The sequence below is a fragment of the Indicator indicator genome, chromosome 25 (assembly GCF_027791375.1).
Source record: "Indicator indicator isolate 239-I01 chromosome 25, UM_Iind_1.1, whole genome shotgun sequence".
NCBI lineage: Eukaryota > Metazoa > Chordata > Aves > Piciformes > Indicatoridae > Indicator > Indicator indicator.
In genome coordinates this window covers 8,926,694-8,952,547 of record NC_072034.1, presented here as the reverse complement: position 1 = coordinate 8,952,547, position 25,854 = coordinate 8,926,694, and the positions used below count along the sequence as shown (strand labels likewise).

The 25,854-nt window shown below is 36.3% G+C and overlaps 1 protein-coding gene across 1 annotated transcript; it reads left to right on the top strand.

Annotated features, from left to right (window-relative positions):
* Positions 1-25,233, top strand: SCLT1 (sodium channel and clathrin linker 1). Its single transcript, XM_054392230.1, has 20 exons — positions 1-54; positions 465-517; positions 1,386-1,455; positions 2,556-2,611; positions 2,991-3,123; positions 3,899-4,021; positions 4,671-4,736; positions 5,791-5,861; positions 7,557-7,647; positions 7,820-7,911; positions 9,391-9,568; positions 10,702-10,800; positions 11,724-11,795; positions 12,677-12,751; positions 13,195-13,340; positions 14,215-14,407; positions 15,596-15,792; positions 22,792-22,870; positions 24,029-24,124; positions 25,171-25,233. The coding sequence occupies exons 1-20, from the start codon at positions 1-3 to the stop codon at positions 25,231-25,233; spliced, it is 2,007 nt and encodes a 668-aa protein (XP_054248205.1).
* The last annotated feature ends 621 nt before the right edge of the window (positions 25,234-25,854 follow it).

Here is a 25,854-nt window from a genome sequence, read left to right as displayed (position 1 = left end):
ATGGCACTTGGACAGTATAAAGCAGATGAGAGTTTGAGAGCTACTGCTGAGCAGGTATGTGCATGCAGGGATGAAAGCAGTAAGAATTCTTATGATGAGGTTTTGTGACAAACACACACATAGATCACAACCCACTTCAGTGTGATCTGGCCCTGCTTTTGGTCCATCACACAACTCTAGAGCTGCTTATTTTCCAAGCAGCAACAGCAGAACAGAGCTGTCATACCAATGAATTCTGATATTTTTGGTGCATTTTCAAAAAGCTTGTCATATGCAGGAGAACATATCCCTGAAAGAATACTTGATTTCTGTTTTCACTCGTGGATTTTTGAACGTAGTATCTCACACCATCACTTTCAGCTTTATGATTACAGTAGAGACAGAACAACAGCTGAGTTGTATATAAAATTTAAAATTATATGTAGTCATGTGTAAATGCTAATGTATAATGTGTGCCATTACAGGAAAATGTCCCTGGTCATGATGGCATATCAGCATCTAGGATGATGGACCAAAGGTAACTGATTCCAGATAAGCAGGAATACTTGCAAATAGTCAAAAGAAATTGCCATGTGCTTTTAAAAGTGTAAATACCAAGGTGACTGTGGTCTTACCTGCATATGTTCACAGGTCTGAGAACTTGTGAGTTGAGTCTGTAAAAGTGTTTCTGTAGTAGTTGTTTGTAGGTACTATTCTATTATGTAAATTGAATCTATGACTTTTCCTCCACAATTAAAATAAAGGATGAGAGATGAATGAAGGAAATCTCTAATCTAAATTTGAAGATAATAAACAATCTTAGAGGTCTTTTCCAACAATTCTATAATGTTATGTTTATGGAAACAGTTCTTTGACAATCTCCAACTAACACTTGCCTATTAGTAAATTCTTTAATAACCACTGTAATTTCTTGTTACAAAAATAAACTATCCTTTCTTGTTAGCTTTTAAGACACTTCAGACTAATGCAGAATTTTCAGAGAATTACTATAGGTTACAAAAATGTTATGAAGGAAGAACTATACAAGTAGAACTACATTATTTTACATTGCCTTACAGGTCATTTTGCTGTTACATGTGAAAGCAGTAACAAAGACTAGGTTTTAATCATTTGGGATTTTATACATGAAATATGAACGTTCTATTAATTCTCATTTGTAGTGTCTCATGTGCTAGTTCTGTATGTAGGAAATCTGCTATTAATGATCATACTTTGAAAGTAGCAATTAAATTTGTTCATTTGATTCTGATGAATGTCGAGCTTGGAAATAAAGAAAAGTGACTTTTCTATTCTCTAAACTAAGAAATCTGTTCTGATAATTAACTAATTTAAAAATATTTCTGCATTTACAAGATTTTTTCTCAGCATGTTTTTCAACTTTTTAGCTTGTCAGTACTAATCACAGAGTATGATAAACATTTGGAAGAAATGAGAGAACAGCTGCAGCTTTACGAGGTATGGATATTCCTAACATTTCAGACTGTATGTTACTATTTTAGAGTGTTAATATCTAGGACATTAATTTTTATCAATGAAGTACAAATGTGCCGTGCTTGACAAACTCACTGGGCTGCAGTCTGCCTTGAATGGATGGACAGAAAGCTTTCTATCAAAAAGTTGGGAGTTTGTCCAAATTGCAAAGATGACTGTGCATTTGGAGAAGTAGTGTTGTCAAATGAAACGTGCATATTTTATTCCTCTAAATGTTCTCATGTGGTTGCAGGCTTTTTTGTAGGTGACATTCAGAGGAAGCAGCTGTTTCCCTCTTTCCTTGCAGGTATGATCTTGGACATGCAGTCCAGTTCAGTCCTGCAAGTGCAGATCCATCCAGCCTTCTTCATTCTTAATAGTTCTTCAGATTCAAATAATTCTTTAAATGTTAATTATCATGGAGGCAGTGGTGAAAGGGCACTCTCCTTTCAACCACAGCAAAATGAATTTTTTTTATCCTTCATACCAGTACGAAAAAGCAAAGGGATACGTTTACAATCTGTGGCATACAGGAAGGAATTTTTACTTGTGATTTACATGCAGAAGTTATACTGTCACTTAATTTGTTTGATCTGCCCATCATAAAGATTCTGCAAACACAGTCCCCAAGCCTGACCTGTTTCAGAAGGCTGTATAGAAGCTGTATGGTTTCAGTTAACAAAGCAGGTTACTTCCTCAACTTTTTTTCTCAAATGCTTACTGCATAAAAGATGAGAATTATCCACTGTACCCATAAAAGAACTTAAGTTAATTAAGAATCTGTAAGAGCTTTAAGAATTCCAAAAGATAAGTTTAATGTTGATGATAACTTCTGAATACTTAGGTATAACGGGACTTAGCACCTATTAAATTTAAGTGGCATCCTGTGACTTTCCTTAAAAAAAAAAAAAAGAGAGTGACTTTCAATTACTGTATTATGCTGAATTAAATTGTTTGTTGGTGTGAGAGGGGGATTTCAGCTCTCACACTGTTACATACAGTATTAGTCAGAATTAAAGTATGAAAGGATTACCAAAGCTTGTGTCACTAAATGAATGCTTACTCCTGCATGGTTTTTTTGTTAGGTACAAATGAGTGAGATGAGACTAAAATTTGAACAAGTTGCCAAGGAAAATGAAAGGTAAATAGTTGCACTTCCCTGTTACTACTGCAGCTTTTCTCTTTATTTCTAAACCTTAAAAAGCTTTTTTTTTCCCTAGGTCATTTTGAAATCTTTTGAACCTACTTAATAGCTGAAGATTTTATACTCAAAAGCTTAATGTTAGAGTCTTTAAGTGCTTATACAGATTACAGCACCGAGTTTAGGAGATGTAACCATGCCCCTAAGAGAACTAGATACTGAACTATTTCAGACTGTCTGTGTTTATAGAACATAACTTAATAGATTTCAATATGACTTTGAAGTAAATAGTATGTACATACTGAAGGTACAATAGACTTTGGTTGTTAAAATCTATGTTAGATTAATACCTTGCTGAACTTAGTTCTTTGAATTTCAGGCTGCATGCAGAGTTGAAAGAGGCTCTTGAGAAGCAACTGGAAACTATTCCTTTCATGGCTCTGGGAAATGATATTCCTGCAGATGAAGGCATAGTGAAAAACCTTCAAGAACAGCTACAACTGATGACTGAAGTATGTGAGATGAAACACTTGTAGTTTTTTATTTCTTTTGTTATGCCTTGACAGACTGGGGGAAGGTGTTTTATTTCTTGATTCAGAAATCACTTGTTTCAAGTTCCTTCAAAGTATTTTGAGGCCCTCTTGACTTCCTGTAGCCAAAGGAACAAGTACGTATGCTTCCAACTTAAAGACCTGAAGAAACTTCTTTTCTAGTCTCATATAAAAAGTTTTTCGTATTATTTCTTGCCTGTAATTTAACCTGATTGACTTGATCTTTATAATGAATTTCTGACCAGAAAATTAATGAAGTACTTCCATTCAAGTTTTTGTAGTAGGTTGGTATTTTAATCCAAAACACTGTAATGTGATATGAGGAGGTAAGTATACATCTGCAAAGATAAGCACATTTTTTTGAGCTTATTGCAGTGATGTATTAATCCTTTTGCATATGGTTAAGTGAAGATAAACTGACAGCTGAGTTTAGGTATTTGAATATTGTATATGCTGTAGTTATATATGCTGTAGGCCCACAATAAATACCTGTAAAAGTTTGAGCTATTATAAAAAGTCTGGAAAACTTGCATTTCACTTGCAGGTGGATTTTGAGTTTGTAATCATCTGGTTTTCTGAATCAGTTTGGCATTTTGTCTGCTTAGCTGTAGCGCGTGCAGAGAAGTACCAAAAATGGCATTTCTTGACTTGAAAACAGATCTCTTTAGAGAGTGATAGATGAAGGTAAATGTGATATAATAGAATATTTTATGCAAACTATTGTTCTGTAACTTAGGGAAAAGAAGAAGCAACAGAGCTCTGGCAGAGTATGTTACAGGAGCATGATCGACTCCAACAGCAGTACCAGGAACGCATGACTGAAATGCAGATTCACATGGCTGAAAGGCAAAAGCAAAAAGTAATTCTTATTTATATTACTGTTAATTTTGGAATGTTTTTTTGTACTGTAGAGATTCTGGGTCTTTGTGGGTCCCCCTGAAGTGGGAGAGGGTATTCTACCAGTACTGTTCCTTATTTTCCATAATGGTCATCTAAAGTTGTGTGGTCTGATGTGGTCACTGATTCATCAGTGAAATGCAGCGTGACAATTGGAAGGGTTCTTTAGGTTCTTTATTTCAAACATCTGGGCAAGAACTTGAGGAAGGCACCAAGTCTGAGCCAGAGATCTTCATCAGAGTTCAGCATCTGAAAACGCTGCTGAAGATTCCTGAAATATAATGTCTAAGCCTTTCACATTTTCTTCTGTGTTTGAATCCTGAGTTTTCTCTCGAAGATCACCATGGGATAGTGGGGAAAAATAGTCTCCATTTCCTGTTGCCATTCAATAAAGAAGCCTGTGTAAAAAGCATGTGTAAACGGATGAAAAATTAAAACACTGTCTTGTGTTTAGCATTCTGTTTCTCTTCTGCTCTTTCTGGGAAAGGCATATTGCATTGCCTGGAACACACATAAATTTATTTGAAAATGTTTTCATTTGACTATGAAACACTAATTCTATACTGTTTGTGTTGATAATGAATATAAGAAACTGTGAATTCTCTTTTTAGAATCAACTGGCTGTCTTTCAACAATTGACTCAGCAACTGCATATAGACAAAGAGAAAATAGAGTTGGTAAGTAAAACCTGAACAGTGACCTAATAAATTACTATTTTTTTCTGAATTGAGCACTAAAGTGTAAAAGAAGAGCAAAAAGTCCTTCACACATACCTGTTTGAGGATGAAATCGTGCCACTTGGATTTGCAAACTTGCATAGGGACCAGTTAAAAATCAAGTAGTAGCCACATTTTCTCCTGAGCATCAAAGATCAGCTCAGTGTGGTTGAGAGGTTAGCTCTTAATATCGTGAGCTCTGTCTTTAAGAAGTCACTGGTAAGCTTAGGCTCTGGAATTTAAGTATGTAGTCAGTGTACTTCGATAGCACAACCAAAACCATCTTCACAAAGGAAAAAAATAGGTAAATTATGTCCTCTTCTACAGTCGAGCTTTGCCACATGTTTATTGATTCCTAGTTTGGCACTGCTGGCTTCAGTGTCTTAGTCTCTTAAGATTCAGCCTAGGACTTCCAAGTTTGACAAAAAATGTTAATAATGTAGAAAAATCAAGGTGAAAGATTCAGTGAAGTTTGTGCTAGAACAGCTTCTTCTCATATGCGAAGAGGGACTTTCACTTTGAGTATTCTGTAATAGTCTTGAAATTAACTGTTACCCCTTAGAGTTAGATATTTTAGAAGCAAGAGATGCCTGAAACAATTCTTAGCAATAGTCAAAAAGGCAGGAAGAATCTCAGCAAGTATGAGGAAAGAAGGAAAAGGAATATATTGTGCTTAAGTCCACAGTACAATAGCATCTTGAATACTGCTTGCAGTTGTGGTCTTCTCTAATATCTCAATGTGATGTATACATAAGATGTAGACAGGCTAGCAGAGCCACAAACATATGAAATGATTCTCAAATGAAAGGACAGTTGAAGGAGAATGACACCTCCAACACTCACTGTGTTTGCCTTTCTCAAACACTCTACCTAAACCTTGGCAGTTGGAGACCAGCCACAGTGTTAAATGGACTGTTTTTATGGTATTATGTTCTTTAAAAATGCCCTATAACAATTCTGAATGTGGCATTTTCAATACAGTAAACTACATGTTACAAATCTCTTTATTTTGCAGAGCAATCAAGAGCTTCTGAAAACTGTAGCAGAACAGAATGTGCAACTAGAGCAGCTGCGAAAACAAATGAGGTATAAACTAGACAAGCAAAAAAATTATTGTATCTCTCTTTTGTATTTTTTTCTAACCTACTGCTGTACCATGGGGTTTGATTTTACTGCAAACTTACCTGGTAGTGATAGTCACAATGGTTTCAGTTAATGCATCTTAAGTTTGTTAGAAATGTGTGCATCATTAATGTTTGCATATTTCCAGTTTGGTTCATCTGTTTTCTGAAACATGCAACATTTCACCTTTGATTTAAAAGGATCAAAGTGTCAGTATCACATCTAATTTGACTCTGAAGGTAGTTTTTATTAGAATACAATTTGCTCAAAACCCAGTTATGTAATTATTCCTTACACTTCTGAAATTTGAACATTCAAAGTAGTTTCAAATGTGAATGTTTTTAATAACATTTTCATTCACTGTTTCCCAATAAAGACCTCTAAACCATAGGCCCTTTGGGAGTTAAAGATAAGAGAAGTGTTAATTATATTCCTGAAGTGTGCTAAGAAAAATGAGAACCTATTACACATTTTCATGATTATTTGTTTTTACAGAGAAAGTTTCTTCAGTGCCAGTTTACTGTTAATTCTTAATTAGTGATGGATGAGGTCAAACTAAAATTTAATTCCAGTAAATAGTGGATTTGTGGACTGAGAATAAAAAGGAAATTGATTTATTATCAAGCAGTGATATTTCTTTGTAAAGCATTACTTAAAGTTTAAATAAACTCTTTAAAATAAACTTATGCATTTCTAAGCTTAAAATTTATAATGTACTCGAAGTTTGTTTTAATTATTAAATTTTCCTTTTTGTTACTCTAATTTTCTTTTGATACTGTGATCAAAATATTTAATATAATAGGACTGCTACGTTTTAGTTGTTCTTTAAAATCAAACTACAAAGCTATCACCCAAAAAATGGTAAAAATAATTTCTATTTTCATGTAAACAGTTGAAGACGGCCCTCTTATATGCAGCTTTTGCAGGTAAAGCTGGTATTTAGAGGCCTAGGCTGGCTGAACACATGTTGGTACTGATTTTATCCCTGCAGGAAAGAATGTCTGCGTCAGACATTCCTTTTCCTCCCTTCCAAAACCATACAAAATATTCCAGTAAAGAACAATTGGTATCTACTATAATGCTACGTGCTTATCACTGCAGATTGAATGTTAGACAAATTTCAGCATCTGTTTAATGAGCCTAGTTGCACTATTCCTGAATATTGAAGTTACTGTGTCACAGTACCCACACTAAATGATACAGGATTAGAGTAAATGAACAGATTCACTACTGTTTCAGCTCATAAAACGTATTCAGATTTCAGAGCACATGAGTTAAATTCTTCAGAAGTGGTTAATGATTTTTTTCAATTCCTAGCCAAAATGCTTTAAAAAAGTGAAATTTAAATATAAAAAAAAAAAAAAAAGATTTCTCTATGAAGTGTCTGTGGCCAGTTATATTTATTGAATCACTTAAAAGTTTTTGCTTGCTTACTCCTTCCAAATATTTAATCAACACATACACATTTTTGTTAGGGTATCTTTCCACAGGACGATAGTTCAAAGACTGTGGTATTCCACTCAGTAAGAATGAGAAGAAAGGGGAAACCTTTTCTGCCCTAGATAAGCAGCATTATGGAATCTACCTATCCTTCACAGCTGTGACAACAAAGTTGCAATGGAGCTGAAATGTAGTTGATAGACTGTTTTCTTTATATAGGCAAACCAAACTAGATGGGCAGACCGCAATTGCTAAAGTTGATGAAATGACCAAGTTGACAGAGAAGCTTCAAGGCCGATTGAAAAGAAAGGTATTGTGGAGAAAGGAACAATGTTCTGTTGCATTTGACTGCCTAGTCAGTTACTGGAGTGCTGATGTTAAATTAATTGCAAGTTGTTCTATAATTTGGTTTATGTTAGTGTATCTCTATTTTGTTGATCAAAGCTGAGATGATGTCTGGATAATACATACATTCTTTCTAGGAAGAGGATGTGGTATTTGCCCTGCAAAGAGAAACTGCATCTGACAAACGCTTGCAGCAGATGCAGTCTAGCATAAAACAGTTGGAAACAAGGTAAAGATGACTCCTCAGGTGTTAATAAGAGGATACATGCATGTGAGATAAAACATTCCATCTTCTTCAGCCTCTGGGGTCTGTGCTTTCGAGCAGTTCTGTTTTCTCAAAGTACAGATGTCCTACGCTTGGCTGCTCTCTATTTGTAATTTTTTTCTATTCTGTAGCCTTTCAGAACAGCTTCTGATTTCAGTGTATTTAAAACGATAAAACACACTACTTGATCTTTATTGACTGTAATAGAGGAAAAAGTGAAGCATATGTGTTTTGTTCTAGTGCACAAATTCTAGTTACTCAGTTCTCTTTAGCTTTAGGCGAAATTTTAAAGAAAAACATTCACACTGAAACTTGAAAATATTCATATAAATTAGCTGGTTTTGAGGTGAATACAAATTTTTCTTTCTGTGGTAAGTAAGACCTGGCTTCAGGTCTTAGTAGAGCAATCTTTATACCAAAACATACTATTTAAGAATGCTATTAAAGCATGCTTCTTAAGAGTAAATACTAGTTACAAAAGTAGCTTGAATACCTGTAAGGAGCAGAACTTTAATTCCAGCACTAACTAGTGGCAGATCTAAGACTCAGATTCTTTCCTTCTCACAGCCTTATGAGCACAATTAGCAGACTCTTCATTAACTCTAGAAACCAAATACTTAGTAGGAAGCCAACCTTGTGACTGATAGTGCTGCCTCAAGTTGTTGTACAGACTTTTGCAGCTACCTCTACTTGATTAATTTAACTGGCCAAAGAATTATGGAAGCCCTTCAGTTTCTTTTAGAATGCCTAAAGAATTAGCTAATATTATTTTCTGTAGGGTTTTGGCTCTATGAAAATAGAGTTGTTGCTCTTCTTTGTATGTTTTATTACAAACATTTTAGAAAGTCAAAAGCATGGCTGCTCAAAAAGGCAGCCCAAGTGTTGCCAGAGTGCTCACTATGGATTTTTAGAACCATGCAATTTATTGTACCAGCAGCTTGTGGAAGTTTCTGAGGTTTTTTGGAGGATACCGCTGAGGCTCTCTTGCCCTTTCTCATGCCTACTAGTACTGACAATCATAATTAAACATTAAGAATTTCTGAGGTGCTGTAAAATTGCCAACAGTTTTCTTGTTCTAATGGTATAGCTGCAGCTTTATTGCCCACATCCAATTATTTGTTTCCTCCACAGAGGAAAACTATTCCTTCTGAGGCTGTTCTGTTCTGTTTTAATATAGAACATTTTCAGTGATGTATCCCAGGACAGCAGCATTCTTCTAATCATCTTCTGAGATCAGATATCTGAGTTAACTCCTTTAATTCTGTTTCTCTCTAGAAGTTGATGAATATTAAACTCAAGGACTCAGTCCAAAAACAAACAGAAGAATAGGAATGCAGTTTTGGCAACTTATGAATAAATATTTCCTATTAGTTTAGTTTGAAAGAATTAGTGTCTTAGTTAAGCATCTTACTGTTAAATGAGTAAAATACTGCTGTCTTGTAGATTATGTGTTACTGTTGAAAACGCTGAACTGCTGAGAACAGAACGAACAGCCCTGGAGAAACAAATTGGAGAGCTTCAGACAAGGTGTGCTAATCTAGAAAGGGAGAAGTCTGACGCTGTTGCAAAAGTCCAGGATTGTATACAGCTCTTAGAAGAAGCTAACCTACAAAAAAGTGAGGTAAGGCAATGATGAAGATGTTTCTTAGATGCTGGAATACTTTCATCCTTTGGAGTTGTGAAGTGCCTGACAATGTATTCTTATAGGCATACATGCATACACAGCCAAGCTGCTTTTATATCCGTTGTGCTAAAATCAGCAATGTGTAAGACAGTATGAATTTCAAAGAATATGTTGAGTGCCTGGATAAAGGTGATCTAAGTGATAATACTGTACCTGAACTTGAATTTTCAAACATTTTTGACAGTTTCTTATCAAAACCTTAAAAACTTAGTCTTACCAGTCAAAGAACATTTTAGGAGATAGTGTAGATGTTTCTTAAGAGTACCTTGAGATAATGCTCACAGGTGCTCAATGCAATGAATACAAAGGTCAGAACAAGAGTTAAAAATAAAGATGCCTTTAAACATAGTGCAGATTTTTTTTTTAGTGCAGATTTTCCTTTAAATGTGCAGATTTGATCAGCCTATTTCAGGCAAGCCTTGAGAGATCAGCAAAGTGCAGGAGGAGTCGACAAAGAAAACTAGACATGCAGGGAGGCCATAAAACAAGTCTTTACATACAAATGTCTGTCATAGGATGATGTCATGGGTGGGAGTGCTGCTCCTGCTAACATTATAATGCACACAAAGCTAAGCTTGCAAAAAGATATCAGAAGAATTTTTACAAGAGTGGTTTAAAAACAAAACACAAAATTTAACTTAAAGGTGGCAGTAAAAGAGTACAACCAATGAAGTGGCATTTTACTGCCTGAATTTGTCTCAGCCATTAGGGGTGGGTTTATGTCTTTCTCCCTTTATGTTCCCTGTGCCACCTAAGATTTTTTTCACCTCATCCATCAAGAACTGCGTATTCTGTAATCTTTCCAGACCAGCATCTCCTATTTTACTTTAACATCAGCAGCATTCTTCCATCCTCCGGAGGAAGGGATCCTTGCTGCACCTTTTTCTGTAATTCTCACCATTTTAGTGCAAAATGTTCTCACTGTTCTTGTTTTCTTGTTGGGTTTTGGTGTCAGCTACTTCAAAGTAAAAAGGGAAAAAGTTTTTTTGAACAGTGACTGTGTGATTTCCTCTCTCTGTGCTAGGTATCACCACTGGAATATTATCAAGTTGTTTTTTCTTTTTTTCTAGGCACTCTTTAGAGAGAAACAAAAGGAAGAGGAAATAAAAAAAATGAAAGATGAAATGTCTCAACTTGTAGAAGATACTGCTGCAGGAATTAGAAAGGCAGTAAGTTATGATGTTTAGAAGGAATCAGAAGATGGTTTTGTTTTCCTCTGTGTGAAAAGCTATTGATGGTGCAGTGATGCTGAGCAGTTTTCTTATAAGTGTTTTGATAATACAGGTAGCAAGGCAGTCTGCTGACAGTACTGAACTCTTCAGCTTTGTTATCCAGATGTATATGCTTCTGAACAAAACTATATTCTTAACTGTCTCAGTAACCAAAAGTGTTGATATCTGTGCAGACACAGATATACAGAAGGCTGCACTGTGGAGACATAAAGAGTGGCACTTCATTTTCAGAGATTCTGTTCATTAGCACATCGACAGCCTGAGTTGTATTGATATCAAGGTATTTGATTTATGACACACGGCCTTACCTTGGAAGATGTTGAAAGCTTATAGTGTGCATTCAGAGTACAGGGACCTGTTGAAAGCTATACTGACAGGTTTTTGGCATGGCAGTGGTTAAAAATATTCCCCTATTTGGGCAAGTGAGACTCTTCTACTAAGTACAGGTAACAGTCCAAAGACCCAGTATCACAAACTAGAATTTGCTAGAGAAATGACTAAAAAAAACGATTAAAAAGTAAAATTTTAAACTATGAGTTATCATGTTTCTCCAGGTATTAACAAATACAGCTTTTGTTCTCCGATCTAAAAATACTTGTTACACAAATTGCAAATACCTTGCACCTAATAGTCAGCAGGTTTCCTCATAGTCTTACTGTTCTTTTTGTCAGGCCTTGTCAAATTAGTAGTGATTGATAAACATTCTTGTGCATTTCTGCAATAAGACTTGTCAGTTATTGCAGTCCCAGGTATTTTCATATTTATGTATGTGCATCACATACAGACTCTATATAAAAGAAAGAGGATGGGAAAACACTGCAATGGAATTTTTTTTAGGTTTTCTTTGTTTCTGATCACAGGTAGACTCTGCAAAGAAGCAATACAATGTTCAGATTTCTCGACTAACAGAAGAACTTTCAGCTCTTCAGATGGTATGGCGTTGACTGATGAAACTGGGTTGACAGCAAAACATTTGAGAGGTCTAGCTTTGTTGGTCAAGTAAAATATTAAATTCAGGTAAAAGTTAACTGAAGTATGATCAACAGCCCAGGACTCTGTTTACATCCAGCACATCTCCAAACATGAATGCAACATCCAGTGACTTTCATGTTACTTGACATAAGTGACCACTGCAGAGGTGTCAAGGAGATTTGCTTTGAAAATTCATTTTCAATGTAAAGATTTGCCTTATGTGCGTACAGTCATATCTTATTTTTACTGAGAACTGGCTTGGTTCTGCATGAAATAATACAGTTCTGCCAATCTACCCATTTCTTGGTGTAAGGTTATTCCTTGAGTTACTTAGATTATTACCATAGTTCATAAGTGTTTTGACAGTGAGATTCTGTGCTCTAGAAAATATGTTCCGTGTGATGGCATTTCTTAGGTATGCCTGTTTCTTCCAGGAATAAATAAAATATGGAAAGCTGAGTACTGCATTTATATAGCTGGATATGTAGCAATAAAAGTTGATAAAGTATGGTAGGAGGACGTCTGTAGGTCACAATGATCATATTCCTGAATGAACCAGGAACTTGTAACAGATTAGGTGGGAGAACAAAAGAGCTGCATGTGTACGCACCTATTTATGGATTCAGTTTATTGAAAGGTTTCATTTTATGGTTCTCAGTCTCTCTAATGAATGGGACTGGCCATGTAAATAAAACAATGAGCAGGTAAATATAATCAAATGTACAGGTGCCAGCATCAAGAGTTACATATACAATGTCTGGGTTTTGGCTTTGGCACTTTTTTTAATTTTTATTTTGAGATATTTTTATTAGACTAATTTTTTAATTACTTCTGAAAATAGGAATGTGGAGAAAAACAGAGTCAAATTGAACGAGCCATTAGAGAAAAGAGAGCAGTAGAAGAAGAACTTGAAAAGGTAAGGCCATTGCATTATTTTTACATCATGTTTGAGATCTCTTTTTGGAAGGAAAAGATACGCTGATTTTCCCCCCTACATTTTCATATTTTTTCAATAGACTTTCTTAATTGTAATGAATTGTAAAGAAAATTTATGTATTTTGTGGCCGTTGGGTGGAGGAATTTTACAGCTGTAAAGGGTAAAGGGTTTTTAAAGCTGTAATACTAAACTGAAAGAAAAAGAAGATTCTTTGAAAAGTGTAAAAAGGAGAGATGTTTGACATAATCTGAAAGCTCAATAGATGGAAAACTAAATGACTGTCACAGTAGCAGAACAGAAATTCAGTCTTGTTTTAAATCACTGGAATGATACAATGAGGAATACGTGTCCTCTTGTCAGTACTACACTGCCAGTCACCAGAGCAAGGTAAAGATGATCTTACCTGCAAGTGTATTAATCAGATTTACAGGGAAGACAGAGGACGTGAATTTGACAGCCGAAAACTAGAGCAACTGCATCAGAAATATTTACTTGCAGAAACTGCAAAAGGTGACCTTCAACTCAGTCTACAGACAACACAAAATAAATTGAGACAACTGGAAATGAAGTAAGTAATGGATGTTATAGAAATCAGAATTAAAAACAATGGAAATCATTAACAATTTAAATAGTTAGAAATTGCATGTTAGGTTTTTGGTCGTATCTTTTTAACCAGTAGCAGGGATATCATCAAGAGATCATAATTCTAAAGGAAGGGGAATTATGAACCATTATAAAAGAATTAAAGGGGATTACATGCTATAGAATGAAAGATTTTACTTAACTACAAGCAGTTATTTGACAAAAAAAAATAGAAGTACATTTTTTGGAATCTTACTGCGTTTTAACATAATACTTGCATGAAAACTTACTCTGAAAGAGACAGTATTTATAACTTTATAAACTGATCTACAGTGTGGTGTCTCCTAGTACACGTAGAACACTGTTTATATAGCATGCTGAATTTCATGTCTGTTTTCAGAGCTCATAGATATTACTGCAGTTGCAATAATACACAATGGTAAGAAGTACACTACAATACATAGTTTTTAGAACAGCTATTTGTTTTCAGCATGAAAAGTGCAGGATTCTCTAGAAGTTTCAGTCATTTTTGTACTCTGATGATCATAAATCCTGTCACTTCACCAGAGCAATCCTCAGCTGGGAATCTGGAAATGCTATGAACATGAAAATCTTTTATTTCACATTGTTATTAGATTGACTTTATGAATTCCATCATCTTAATAAAATTCTTTGCTGACTTGTGCACAACTCTGGCTGTCAACCCCATTAAATGTGCTGAGCCAATTACAAACTTTCAGGAAGAAACAGCAGAACAGCTGTACTGAGTCAGACCAAAGACCTGTCCCAGTATTATTTTTTTTTTCTAGTACAGTAGTTGTTAACTCTTGACTTCCAACAAGACTTTTCTTCTGTTTCAGCTCTGAGGAAGAGAAATCTCGTTGCCAAGAAGCTATCTGTAAATTGCAAAGCATTCTGGATTCAGAAAGAGAAAAGAGTGCCTTTCTCAGTGAACAAAGGCTAAAACTTCAGCAAGAGAATGAACAATTGCAAAAAGAAATGGAGGGCTTGAGAAGACAGGCCATAGAGGCTCAACAAAAAGCTAAAATAAAGGTATGGGTTGGATGTTAGTTTTAGATAAACATAAAACTGATACTTGCTTAATAAGATGAACAGTTCTAAGAGAAATTCATTGAAAGTTTAAATCAAGGATGAGACTTTCAGCAATGCTTCCTGGTTTCTGCTTAGAAGGAATTTTGTTGCAGCGTCATGTGTCCCAGTGATTCCAGATTGTCATTTATCTACCATCTATTAATATAATGGGAATCTCCTTATAATTTTCAGTCCAGAGTGTTCCGCTACTTGTATGTCCACCGTGTTGTCAGAGTCATGTGTAACTACTAAGTCATTTCATAGTGTGGTTGTCAAACACTGGTGCTGTATTTTCTGAACAGAGGGCAGTTTTCTAGTTGCAAATGGTTGGTTCTTTTGGAATGTGTTGCATTAAAAGCACCTGAACAGACTACAGCTGGGATAATGAATTCGTAATGCCTTGTGGTACCTTTGGCTTTTGGAGGGAGTAACAGCTTTGACCTTGATGTGGTTTCTCAACATCTAAAGAGCATAATTTCCCCTCTGTTCTTAAGTCCAAGAGTGTAAAGATACTGAAATGGAATCTAAGTATCTGGAGCAATGAACAAGACTTTGGTGAGTGATTTTACAAGCTATGAATGGGGACCATCTCCAATCCAGTTTCCACTTTGCAGCACAAGATAAAGAAAGCAGTCAAATTAAACAGGAAATCTTGTTCCAACTCCAGAATCCTTTGATCAAACATAGCTGGAAAACAAATGATCAGAATCTTGTAACATAGAGGTAGCATTTGTAAAGTATATGCCATGTATTTGTCTGTCTCGTTTTTAATCAGAGAGGCTACCATTATAGTCACAGATAAGATTTATTGCTTGCTTTCATTTTCCTCTGGTGTACAAAGGATTTTAGATGCAGCTAAACTCCCAACATATTTTAGCTAGATGAAAAAGAAAGAATGTGTTCCTGTGGCGAAAACACCAGGGAGAAGGATCAAGATTATTTACCAAAATAAGCATCCACAGCTCATTATACTTTGTTGTCAGTTGTACTATTTGCTTAGATTGGCTTTGGGAACATGTATCTCTTTGAGCATATAATTACAACTTTAATTAACATGCTTTCAACAAATGTTTATAAATTTAACTCAAGCGTAGTAAAGTAAAATAAAAAGTGAGAGACTTGATTGTATCCGATTTGTATTTTTGCTAGATAAGTACAATGGAGCACGAGCATGCCGTGAAAGAACGTGGGTATGAAGCTCAGCTTAAGGAAATGGAAGACACCAGTCAGAAGTCTACTGCTGAACTGAGACGTCTGTTAGTAGCACAGCAAAAAGCAACGAATCGGTGGAAGGAAGAAACAAAAAGTCTTACTGAAACTGCAGAAGCCAGGATCAGTAAACTAAAGTAAGTGCACTTTTCTTCCTCTTCTAGAAGCTGTTACCATTTTACTTACTGTTTAGTGTATGGCAGTAGACCTGTGGTGAAAAACTATGAAGAGCAAACCACACATTTGCTTCTGGCAAAATAAGAAGGAATATTCTAAAGAGAACTTTGGGTGCTCATAGTGAAGCTAGCGCTGAAGTGAAAGTTTCTCATCTTGGTGTGTGAATTTTTGTAATGACAAAAGTAAATGGAATGTATTACTTTTAATTTTCTCTGCCAAGATACAGCACACTGTTTGGAGACTTTTAGCGTTGGATTGTGAAAAGCTCTGTATTTATAGCTACTCAGAACAGTCCACCATAAAATTAGTTGTTGAGTGAGTCTCCAGACTTCTAAAACGAGCTGGAAAATACCTTTGGGACACACATCTGATGTTTTCTTCTGAGCAGCTGCTGTCATAAACGAGGATACAAATGAGCTGTGTGATTGCCCTAAGCAAAAATACGATATAAACTTTACTTTTCTCTCATACAGGTTGCCAGGTAACCAGCAGATACTTGTGTTCCCAGCACAAAATATAAGGATATTTTCAAGTTTTGAAAGGGCACAGTAATAAGGGCATTTCACACAAAAGACACAGCTTACATATCATTGCTAGATGCTGGGAAATACAAGCACCTGTGGTGCCTGTGAGCCTGTGTACAGACTGATGTCAACTGGTTCAGAAAAGATAGTGGTGTTATTGGAAATGAGTGAGAAGCAAGTATCCCAGTGAGAAATGAGCCATTTACAAGTTACATCTGAAACCAATTTTACAAACGTAACTTTTGTTTTAAATGCACACTGCTATAGATAGTTTGCTTCCACTTGAATGTTCATAGCCATTTAGAAATACTAAGAATCCCCCCACTGATCAGCTTATGAAATAAGCAGGTATGGCATCTACATTCATCCTGGGTTTTCTTTTCAGTGTGCAGACACATGGTACTGTGTTAAAATGCAAATGAATTGATCTGTGCACAGTGGATTTGTATTGTCTGTCCTTTTAGTGATACTGCTTTCCTCCACCTCAGCTCCCTCACATGCCTTGTGTTTGGCTGCCTCGTAACAGCCAGGCTGTGTCTAGCTGCAAGCTCACTCTGGTTAGCTAGCTGGTGCTGGTAGGAGGATGAGTTTTGGACGGGCTTTCTTTCAACAGAGGCAAAGATATATGTTTGATTTATTTGATTTCCGAGCTCAAGAAATGGTCAGATCAAGTGGAGTATAAATTAGAGATTAAATTAGGCTGATATTTTTATAGAACTTCTTAGAAGTGTGTGTCCTTCTCCAAACTTGTTGAGATTGACAAGCTGATACATAGTAACTTTTCAACTAGGAAGCCTGATTTCAGAAATCTCATTTCTTTAAAATTAAAGTGCTTAGAGAAGAATATAAGATGGCGTACATCATTCACTGAGGAAGTGCACTGAATGGGTTTTAAAGGAAAAAAAATCCAGGTATGCAGCTCTGTTAATGAGAGATTTGAAATGACTCTTCAGTCAAAGCATAGGATACACTCAGGTGTAGTTCTTTGCTCAAACTGATTGTAGAAATTGCTTACTGTCACGTTAACAAGGAAGCAAACCTTGTGCCCTACTAAAGTTGAAAATCTGTGAATTCTAGCTTTTATTTCCTTTGGAGTCATCTTTGGATTTCTCATGAGTTATTATAATGGTTTACATATTCTCAGCTTGATCTGCACTATTTCGAGTATCCTATGCAATTTCTGGAGTCACAATTTTAAGCATAGCTTGACATTTCTTAGTTGTCAGAATGCCCATGGTGTGAGTGGAATTAGAAGACAAGTTCACTACACAAGCAAGGAAAACAACTTCCTGAAAACGTTCCTGTACCACTACTTGAACCTGGTTCTTCATCCTTTTCTCTGGAGAAGGATATGAATTAGACCTCCGGTGAACTTGGCAAACAGCAGTCTTGTATGTAGTGGTGCTCCCCTTGGAAACTAGGCTCATTCCTATTTAAAGTGACACTATCGTGACTGGTTGTACCTATTGTCTGTTCAAACAGAGTACTGTGAGTTCCATCCTGACTGAAATATGAAAATGATTGATCAAATATTTATTGATGACTTTTCTGGTTTATTAGCAGCTTCTCTGAACTACTTTCCACTTTTTCAAGTGTTCCTTTCAGAGTGTTTAGAACACTTTGTAGTAGTAGTGGATTATTACCTATGGTAACTAATTCAGTTTAAATCCTTATCTGTCAAAATATAGGCTGCCTTAAAATATGCTGCATTTTGCAAAGATTAATAAACAGTTCTTTAAAAAGGAAAAAGCCTCATCAAAGTGTTGAGCACGTCTGCAAGACACTGGGAGCTGTGCTTGTTCACTGCCAGTTTTAGTGGTATAGCTTCACTGTCTGTAATTAGCTGGGACTTACTAGGAGTTTTTTGACATATTGTCAGTAATGGAGAAATGCATTAATTGGAGAAGATAAATACTTTGTAGTGTTTCATGCTAAGGTAAATGTTAGCTTTTTAATTTGTAGCTTATTTTCTGTAAATGAAACTATAAAATCCCTCACAGTTGAGCATCTAGGCTCATAGGTCCTGAATGTAGTTCAGCAGCTTCCAATTAAAAGGGAAAAAATTCAGACTTCCAAAATAATTAAAACCGTGAAACAGCTGCTCTCCCGTTTAAAGCTTTAATGTTAAGTGTTAAAATGCTGCTATAGCAGACCAAAAGCTTAAGACCTTATTTATCTGCAGCAAAATGCTGACACAGAAAAGATCACAAACATAAGAGGAAGTCTGCTTTGTGAATCTGCATTACAAGTATGTGTTAAATTTTGCAGATGTCACTGTTCATGTGTGAGTCTGTCTCTGTGGCATCATCTGGAAAACTGCAATCATTTAATGTCCTGTATCAGAAAATACTTCCTGGTGAGCAGAACAGAAAACACCTTCCTCATGGATTAGAAATTGTGAGTGTATGTCAAGTCCATATGACCTTCTGCCTGCAGTAGCTCTTTTGGTTTACGTCCAAAAGCAAAGTCTGTTATTTTTGAAGATGTATTGTAGGTAATGCTTTCCCATCCTGTATAAGCTAGAAGCAGGCATTTGTATCAGACACTTGCTCTGCCTAACAAGGAAGCTGGCAATAGAAAGCAGCTTATACTCTGCTAGAAGGTTGTCATTTAAACTGGAAAAGGAATTTCATAATGAAATCTGTGTGGTGAATGCTCTGCTGTTACAGTGACAAGTGGCTATAACAGAACCTGTAGGTATTATCTAGAAACTTTAAAATCAGCTTATTTTTCATGTTACATGCATTACTAGATACTTAACTGTATAGATTCATCGATTCATAGATCCATGGGTTGGAAGAGACCTTAAACATTTTGTCCCAACTCTCCTGCCATGGGCAGGGACACCTTCCACTAGACCAGGTTGCTCAAGGCCTCATCCAAGCTGGCCTTGAACACCTCCAGGCAGGGGGCATCCATGAACTCCCTGTGCAACTTGTTCCAGTGTCTCACCACTCTCACTGTAAAGAATTTCTTCCTAATATCCTAATACAGAGCAGAATGAAGTTGGTACAAAAATGAGCTCCTGAGTCACACAACAGTATTCAATGTACAGTCCTTGCTTCTATTGCAAATGAATAATTGTATTTATTTTAAAATTATCACAATAACATTTTGAGTATTTTGAGTGCAAGTACAGAATGGCAAATCGCTTCTTACTTTGTTGTGAACTAAAATTAAGTTGCTAATTATTTAAAAAGTAAAATAATTTTGCAGTAAATGCATTTATTATGAAGGTATCAGCAAGATGGCTAAATAAGAGACTAACAGGTAAGCAGGATCTGTTGAATTAAAGGCTCTGTTTGAAACTCCTCTTGAGGCTAATGCAAGAAGTAGTATCACCAAGAAGGGTCCACGTGGAAGGAGGAGTTTATGTGGTTTTGGGAGGACTAGTTAAGCTGTGAGCTTTTAAGGAAAACAGTGGCTTCCTTAGAAACTTCATTTTGTACAAACTTGGATGAAGATACCAGCATACAGTTTTTGGTTTTAGATGGAGAGCTTTCCAAGTTTAGCAGCATATTGTGTATTTTGGGGACAGTCCGAGGCATTCCTTGGCACTTCATGAAGTTACTGTGTAATGTGTTGGATTCCTGTAAAGATGTGAGCAAATGCAGAGAGCGTGTTGGTGACATGTAGCAGAATTCCAGTTTTTGATGAGAATTATTACTCTTACAGCACAGCCTGTGCTTTATAAAAGAATGTTTTTCAGTAAGTTGTAAACTTTCTAACAAAAGTTGTATCCATGTCTGCTGGGGAGGTAGTTTACATAAAAGCATTTCCTACTGCATTTCACCCGAACTTTGCTCTTAGTGCAACTCTCAAGCCTTGAGTCAGTGTCCCGTTTGTTAGTGTAGGTGTTTCCTGTTCTTTTGACTTAAATTCATGATCTCTCGCTGTTTTTCAGTTCTATCCTCATTACTTTCATTTTCCATGTGAACGTGTCTGAAACATTTTGGCTTCTTTTCTAACTTCCCAGCAGCAGCATAAAGGAAGCATTAAATAAACACTTTTAAGAAATGAAGCAACATCAATGAACATTGCGTGATTTTTAATTCCAAAACAAAGAAAGTAAATTTTGCAACCTGCAACAACAGAGTGATGATGTTTCTAAACTAGTAGATCCATGAAAAACCTATAGATAAAAATGTTGATAAATGAGTTGATCCTTTAAGGCTTCACTGAAATTATTCTGTGCTAACTTGGACATTTGGGTCTCAGTTCAAGTTAAACATGTAACTGCAGCCTATAAAACTGAACTTGGAGCTGAAACAGCAGGCAGTGCATTGAATACCTGTAGTCTAAATATCAGCGTTCTCTTCATAAAAATACACGCTAGACTTCATTTACAAGAAGAGTTTTGTTCCATCATAGCACCTTAAGATGCTGTACAATTTTAGAAAGATTTATTGGCAAAAGACCTCACCTTCACCTTGCAAGAGGGCAGGGAACCAGTTTTGCTTCAACATACTTGTGCCAAAAGCCAGTCTTGAGGGTAACTAAGCAGGTCAGTGCCTCTTGCAACATAGGTCATCGTTCAGAATAAAAACATTGCCCTTGGCAACATGACTAACACCTCATGACTAGTGTTTATTCTCCTTATTCCTGCAAAAGGTCCAGTCTGGCAGACTGAAACAAGGCTGTTTGACTTCTGGCTGTATCAATTTTAGATGTACTTTTGGGTTCCAATGGCATTTACCACAGTGAACGTAGACAGCAAGTATTTCCAATGATAAAATAGTTCTGCAAATGAATGGTTACCGTTAAAAGTTGTGAAACTGTGGTGCAGGACTCATTTATTTCAAGATGGGTTGTCTCAGGGCTTTTCTATTGAGTTTAGGTTGTGTCTTTGTCTAAGAATTTGTACATATATAAAAAACTAATTTCATTTCATATGTGGTTATAAACACGTACAAAACCTATCAATCACCCTCATCTTAAGTTTAGAGGAATTTCAAATTTTAAGTTAAGGTGAACTTAATGCTCCTGAGAAATCTGTATGGAGTTTGGCTGGGATTAAGTGAATTTTCTGTGTGGTGCTGTGGTTTAGATTCATGACTGAACCAGTGCTGATAACAGAGCAATGTTTCAGCTGTTTCTCACTCTCCTGCCCCAGTGAGTAGGCTGGGGGTGGGCAACTAATAAAGTAATAAAAATTAGTAACAATACACAATATAAACAAATTGGTTCATTAATAACTTACTATTGCCATTGTCTAGTGGTAAGATATAAGTTGGGGGAAATAAAAAAAATGTTGTAAGATGAACCTGTTATGTTGGAACTACTATATTGAACAGCTTTTTTTAGTATTCACTTGATGTATAATTGTCACTTACAAAAAGAGAATCCATGCCATGTTTGTTTTAGATTTAAATACTTTGGTTACCTTAAGTCATCTGATTGCAGCTATTTTGGGTGTCTTTGTTCCAGTTTCTGCTTCTGAAATATTTCTGTCATAGTTACAGTCTGTGACTCATCAGTAGCCATGTGTGGGCTTTGGAGTTCTCAGGTTTATCTTTTCTATAATTGAAAAGAATCTGACTCTGAAGAATGACCTTTTTTGTGCCTGTGTATGAAGTGTGAGCCATGGCTGCCGCCTTCTCTTTACATCCTGCACAGTAGATGGAGTGAATTGTACAGCATCTTGAGTCGAAGAGGTTTCCTGCATTTCTAAAAAATTATTCTTGGCTGCATTTCTGTAATGTTTGGCAGCCGTGGCTGCTTATTTTAAGATGTTCATTAAAGAAAAGATTAACAGGATGAGAGACAGCTGCAGGTACTGGCAGTATACAAAATTCATAATCACCAAGAGTAACTGAAGCATATTATAGTATAATTCAACCAAAAAAACCCAGCTGGCACATGCTGTATTTGTCATAGGAGAATTTTGCAGAGTGTTCTTGCTACAGCTGGCAGATTTATCACCCGTCTGCCAAAATGCTAAAAGCTCACCTTTGTTTCCTATTCACTTAACAAAGACAATATGGAGTAGGGACTGATTTGATTATTCAACAGTTGGGGTTACTGCTCAGTTTTAATAGAAAAATCTCATCATGTGTGTTTGGGAGAGGGCTAACAATTGGGATGTGTCAACTGTCTGGCTCAATAGCTGTCATGTTTCCCTATGTTCACAAGGTTAAACTGTTCCTTTAACTACATGTTCACTAATTGTCAAAATAATTTCTTGAACTTTGGTTATGGCCTGTGCGGCTAAGAATGCTGGTTCCACACCTCAGGATGAGTACAGGAGACAGATTGCTTTCACTAACTGAGAATTTTTAATTTACAAAATCAGTCTATTTAGATAATCCTCTAAGAGGATGTAACAATGAAGATGGTTTGTCAGAGTTTAAGAATTTATTTTCAAAGCTGTATCCAATATTCCAATAACCAATGCTTTACTTTGTGTTAATCAGCATCTTTTCTTCTGATTCATAGAAGTGAGCTGAGTCAACAAAAACTTCGTAGACAGGAGCTCATTTCTCAGCTGGAAATGGCAAATGAAAAGGTAACTGAGGTAAGATAATGACTGATAATGACAACAACTTTCAGTTACAAGCTGATGCAGACACACTAGGATCTTACAGAAACCTATTTAGATGAGTTGTGTTGCTGGTTTAGAAAAACTAACAGACTTTTGACAGGAGTAGTCATAACTGGAAAACCCCCACTGTTTCTGCTGACTGATGCGTTCCAATGGCAGGGAGACAAATGAACTTTACTCTCAAATAACAGGAAAAGGAGAGATCATCTTCCAAGGTTACTAATCTAGCAACTCTAGATAATTTAGGAAATGTTTCCAAGGTCACTTGTATCAGTGTATGCAGGCATACCCTAAAAGGGAGTAGTTGTGGTATGGATAATGTAGCATGTGCAGAGATAGCAAATTCTTCACATACTGTATAGTATAACTTACATTGCATGTGCGTATATGCATATAGATAAAAGCATCATTCATTAAAGATTAAGGGCAGAGTTCTTTTGGAATGTGCACTGTTCAATAATTAATGGCCACTTTAGAAAACAGCTATCCTGTCAGCCTCGTAAATCCAGGGTAATGTCCAATTCTAAGGAAAGTTCTCATGTATTGTGGGGTTTTTTTTGGTTGGTTGGTTGGTTTGGCTTTTTTTGTCTGTTATTTGGTTTTTGTTTTTCTTGGGGGGTGGTAGGTTGTGGTTTGGTTTGGTTGGGTTTTTTTTTTTTTTAGTGCTGTGTTAGAGGAGAAAAATGGGGCTGGTGCAAAAACAGATTTCCATAAGTAAATGGTGGTTAAGGCTTTCTACAAATCCTTGGATAAAAAGATCTGTAGTAAGTTTATCATCTCCCTTACTTAAGTGTAGCCTTTTTCCCTGTGAGTATAGCTAAAACATCTGCATTGTAAGATTGTGTGAATTCATTTACTTGGATTAAAATGTCAGCTTTTATGCATCTTGCTTAAAGATGGTGAAAAGAGTAAAACTTCCTCTCCAGATCACTCTGAGTGACTGGAAACCTCAAATGATGTACTTGAGCTGGAAATTCTCTCTAATGTGTCAGCAGTATGTCTTCAGGCTTTTTCTAAGTGGTAAACAGATCCACTTCTTAACTTCTTCTTGTCTTAAGCTTCTTCACTACAGTATGTACGGATCCAGTAAGAAGAACTTTGCATTTGTAATAAGATATTTCATTTACACAGGATGAAAAATTAATGATGGAATGTCGAGAATATATCAACAGGCTGCAAAGGCGACTGAGCCAGGCAGAACAGAGGGCAACTGCAGCATCTCAAAAGGTACAAAACTAACAAAAACCTGTGTTATCTAAGTGCATTAAGACAATCCCATTGAATATTACAAAAGTAACTCCCTTTATATCATTCCTGGGGCAGAGGTGATCATTTATGTGCATTATTACTAATAGAATTTTAACAAGAAGCTATATTTTGGATGCCAACACAAAACTGATGCATGTCCAATTAAATGCCAGCATAGATTTGTTTATGGAAACTAATTTGATGTGCATTAAAACTCGTGTGGTTGAAAACATCTGAATGAAGGTGTATGAATATTGCCATCTTCAGAAATGACAGCAAATTCACAAAGAGGAAAAAACTCTTTAAGTAACTGCAGCTCCTGTTTACACAAAGCAGGCTTCTTCAGTTTGGTGTAACCTCCTGCACCGGGGACAAGCAGCGGGTCAAGTGATCAAGAACAAAAGTGGTGCTCTTACACTTGTCTCCTGGGGACTCTGGTTTAAGACCAGGCATGTCTTGCGCTGATGGCTGGAGAACTGCCTTCATAATCATTAGACAGCAGAGCTCTTCTGTGGGAACTCTGTGGAATTTTTCAGCCTGATGAAGTTCCCTGGTCTAATTCACTGTGTTGCTGCACAAAGAACAGGGGAAAATGGTGTGCAGTGGTTGCAGGGCAAAACTGATAGTGCAGATCTGCTTAGTGTTCAACTTGCAACCATGTGTACCTCTTGCCAGGTCCTGTGAATTGACAGCCATCAGAACTGCCTTCCCGTCTTTATTGTTAAAAAAATAGTAATTCAGTAACATAAAACATAAACAATACAGGATGCTGTTTGCACTGGTTTAACATGTGTGTGTATTCTGTAAGTGTACTCCTGCTACCTAATCTTTCATCATCTTGGATCTGAAACAAGACAAAAGCAGTAGTCATCTATAGAATGCATTGTACATTCTACTGTTTACCTCAAATCCCCACTTCCATATGCTTGTCCCCTGTTCTTTAGACCTTCCAGATTGAAGTTTTACTGATATTTTCATCTTACAAAAGCCTGTATCAGAAACTGACTGTTTCTTTTGAAATACAGCTCAGCTTGATAACTGCACAGAAGAAAAAAGCTGCTTCCCTCAAGTATCTGGAAAATACTTAAGTACGTGCATTGTTCATTTACTCTGTGTTGGAGTTGAGAAGATTGCTGGAGAAACTTCATATTGGAATGTTAGAATCACATACGTGGCAAGGCTCTTAAAACTTAAGATACATGTTTTCTGGTTTATTCAGGTAAGAAAGAAGTGGATAAAGATACTCTGCATAGATAGTAAAGACTGGAAGAAGATTGCAGAATGTTGTAATTGATATCCTCTAATGTAGCAGATGAAACAATCTGACCCAGTGCTGTGGCTGTTAGTGGCTTTTGGTCTGGAAAGCACCAGCTCCGGCTGTGATAAGATTTGTGCACAGTCTATGGCAATTCATGAGCAGCTTTGCTCACATGCAGTTGGTACCCTTTCATTTTCCTTTGTACTGCAGTAACTTGGGAACATTCTGAAAATCTTTTATGAACTGTAGCAAGATAATAATTACATCATGAATGTCAAGTAATTGCTGGGTTTATGATAGGCATTATAGGTGAGAAATGTCTCCATTGCCTTCCAGTGTTAACAATGTTCAGTTTGTTCTGATGCCCCTGGGAAACAGTAAATAAATAAACTGTTGCTGTGGCTATTCCTACAGCTCATTTCTAAGGACTGTAATCTGTTTGTATATGTCT

Excerpts from the sequence above, each read along its gene's own strand:
- SCLT1 (XM_054392230.1), top strand. The coding sequence starts at position 1 with ATGGCACTTGGACAGTATAAAGCAGATGAGAGTTTGAGAGCTACTGCT. Across the intron at positions 3,124-3,898 it reads AGCTACAACTGATGACTGAA|GGAAAAGAAGAAGCAACAGA; the intron begins GTATGTGAGATG and ends TCTGTAACTTAG. Across the intron at positions 4,737-5,790 it reads ACAAAGAGAAAATAGAGTTG|AGCAATCAAGAGCTTCTGAA; the intron begins GTAAGTAAAACC and ends TTTATTTTGCAG.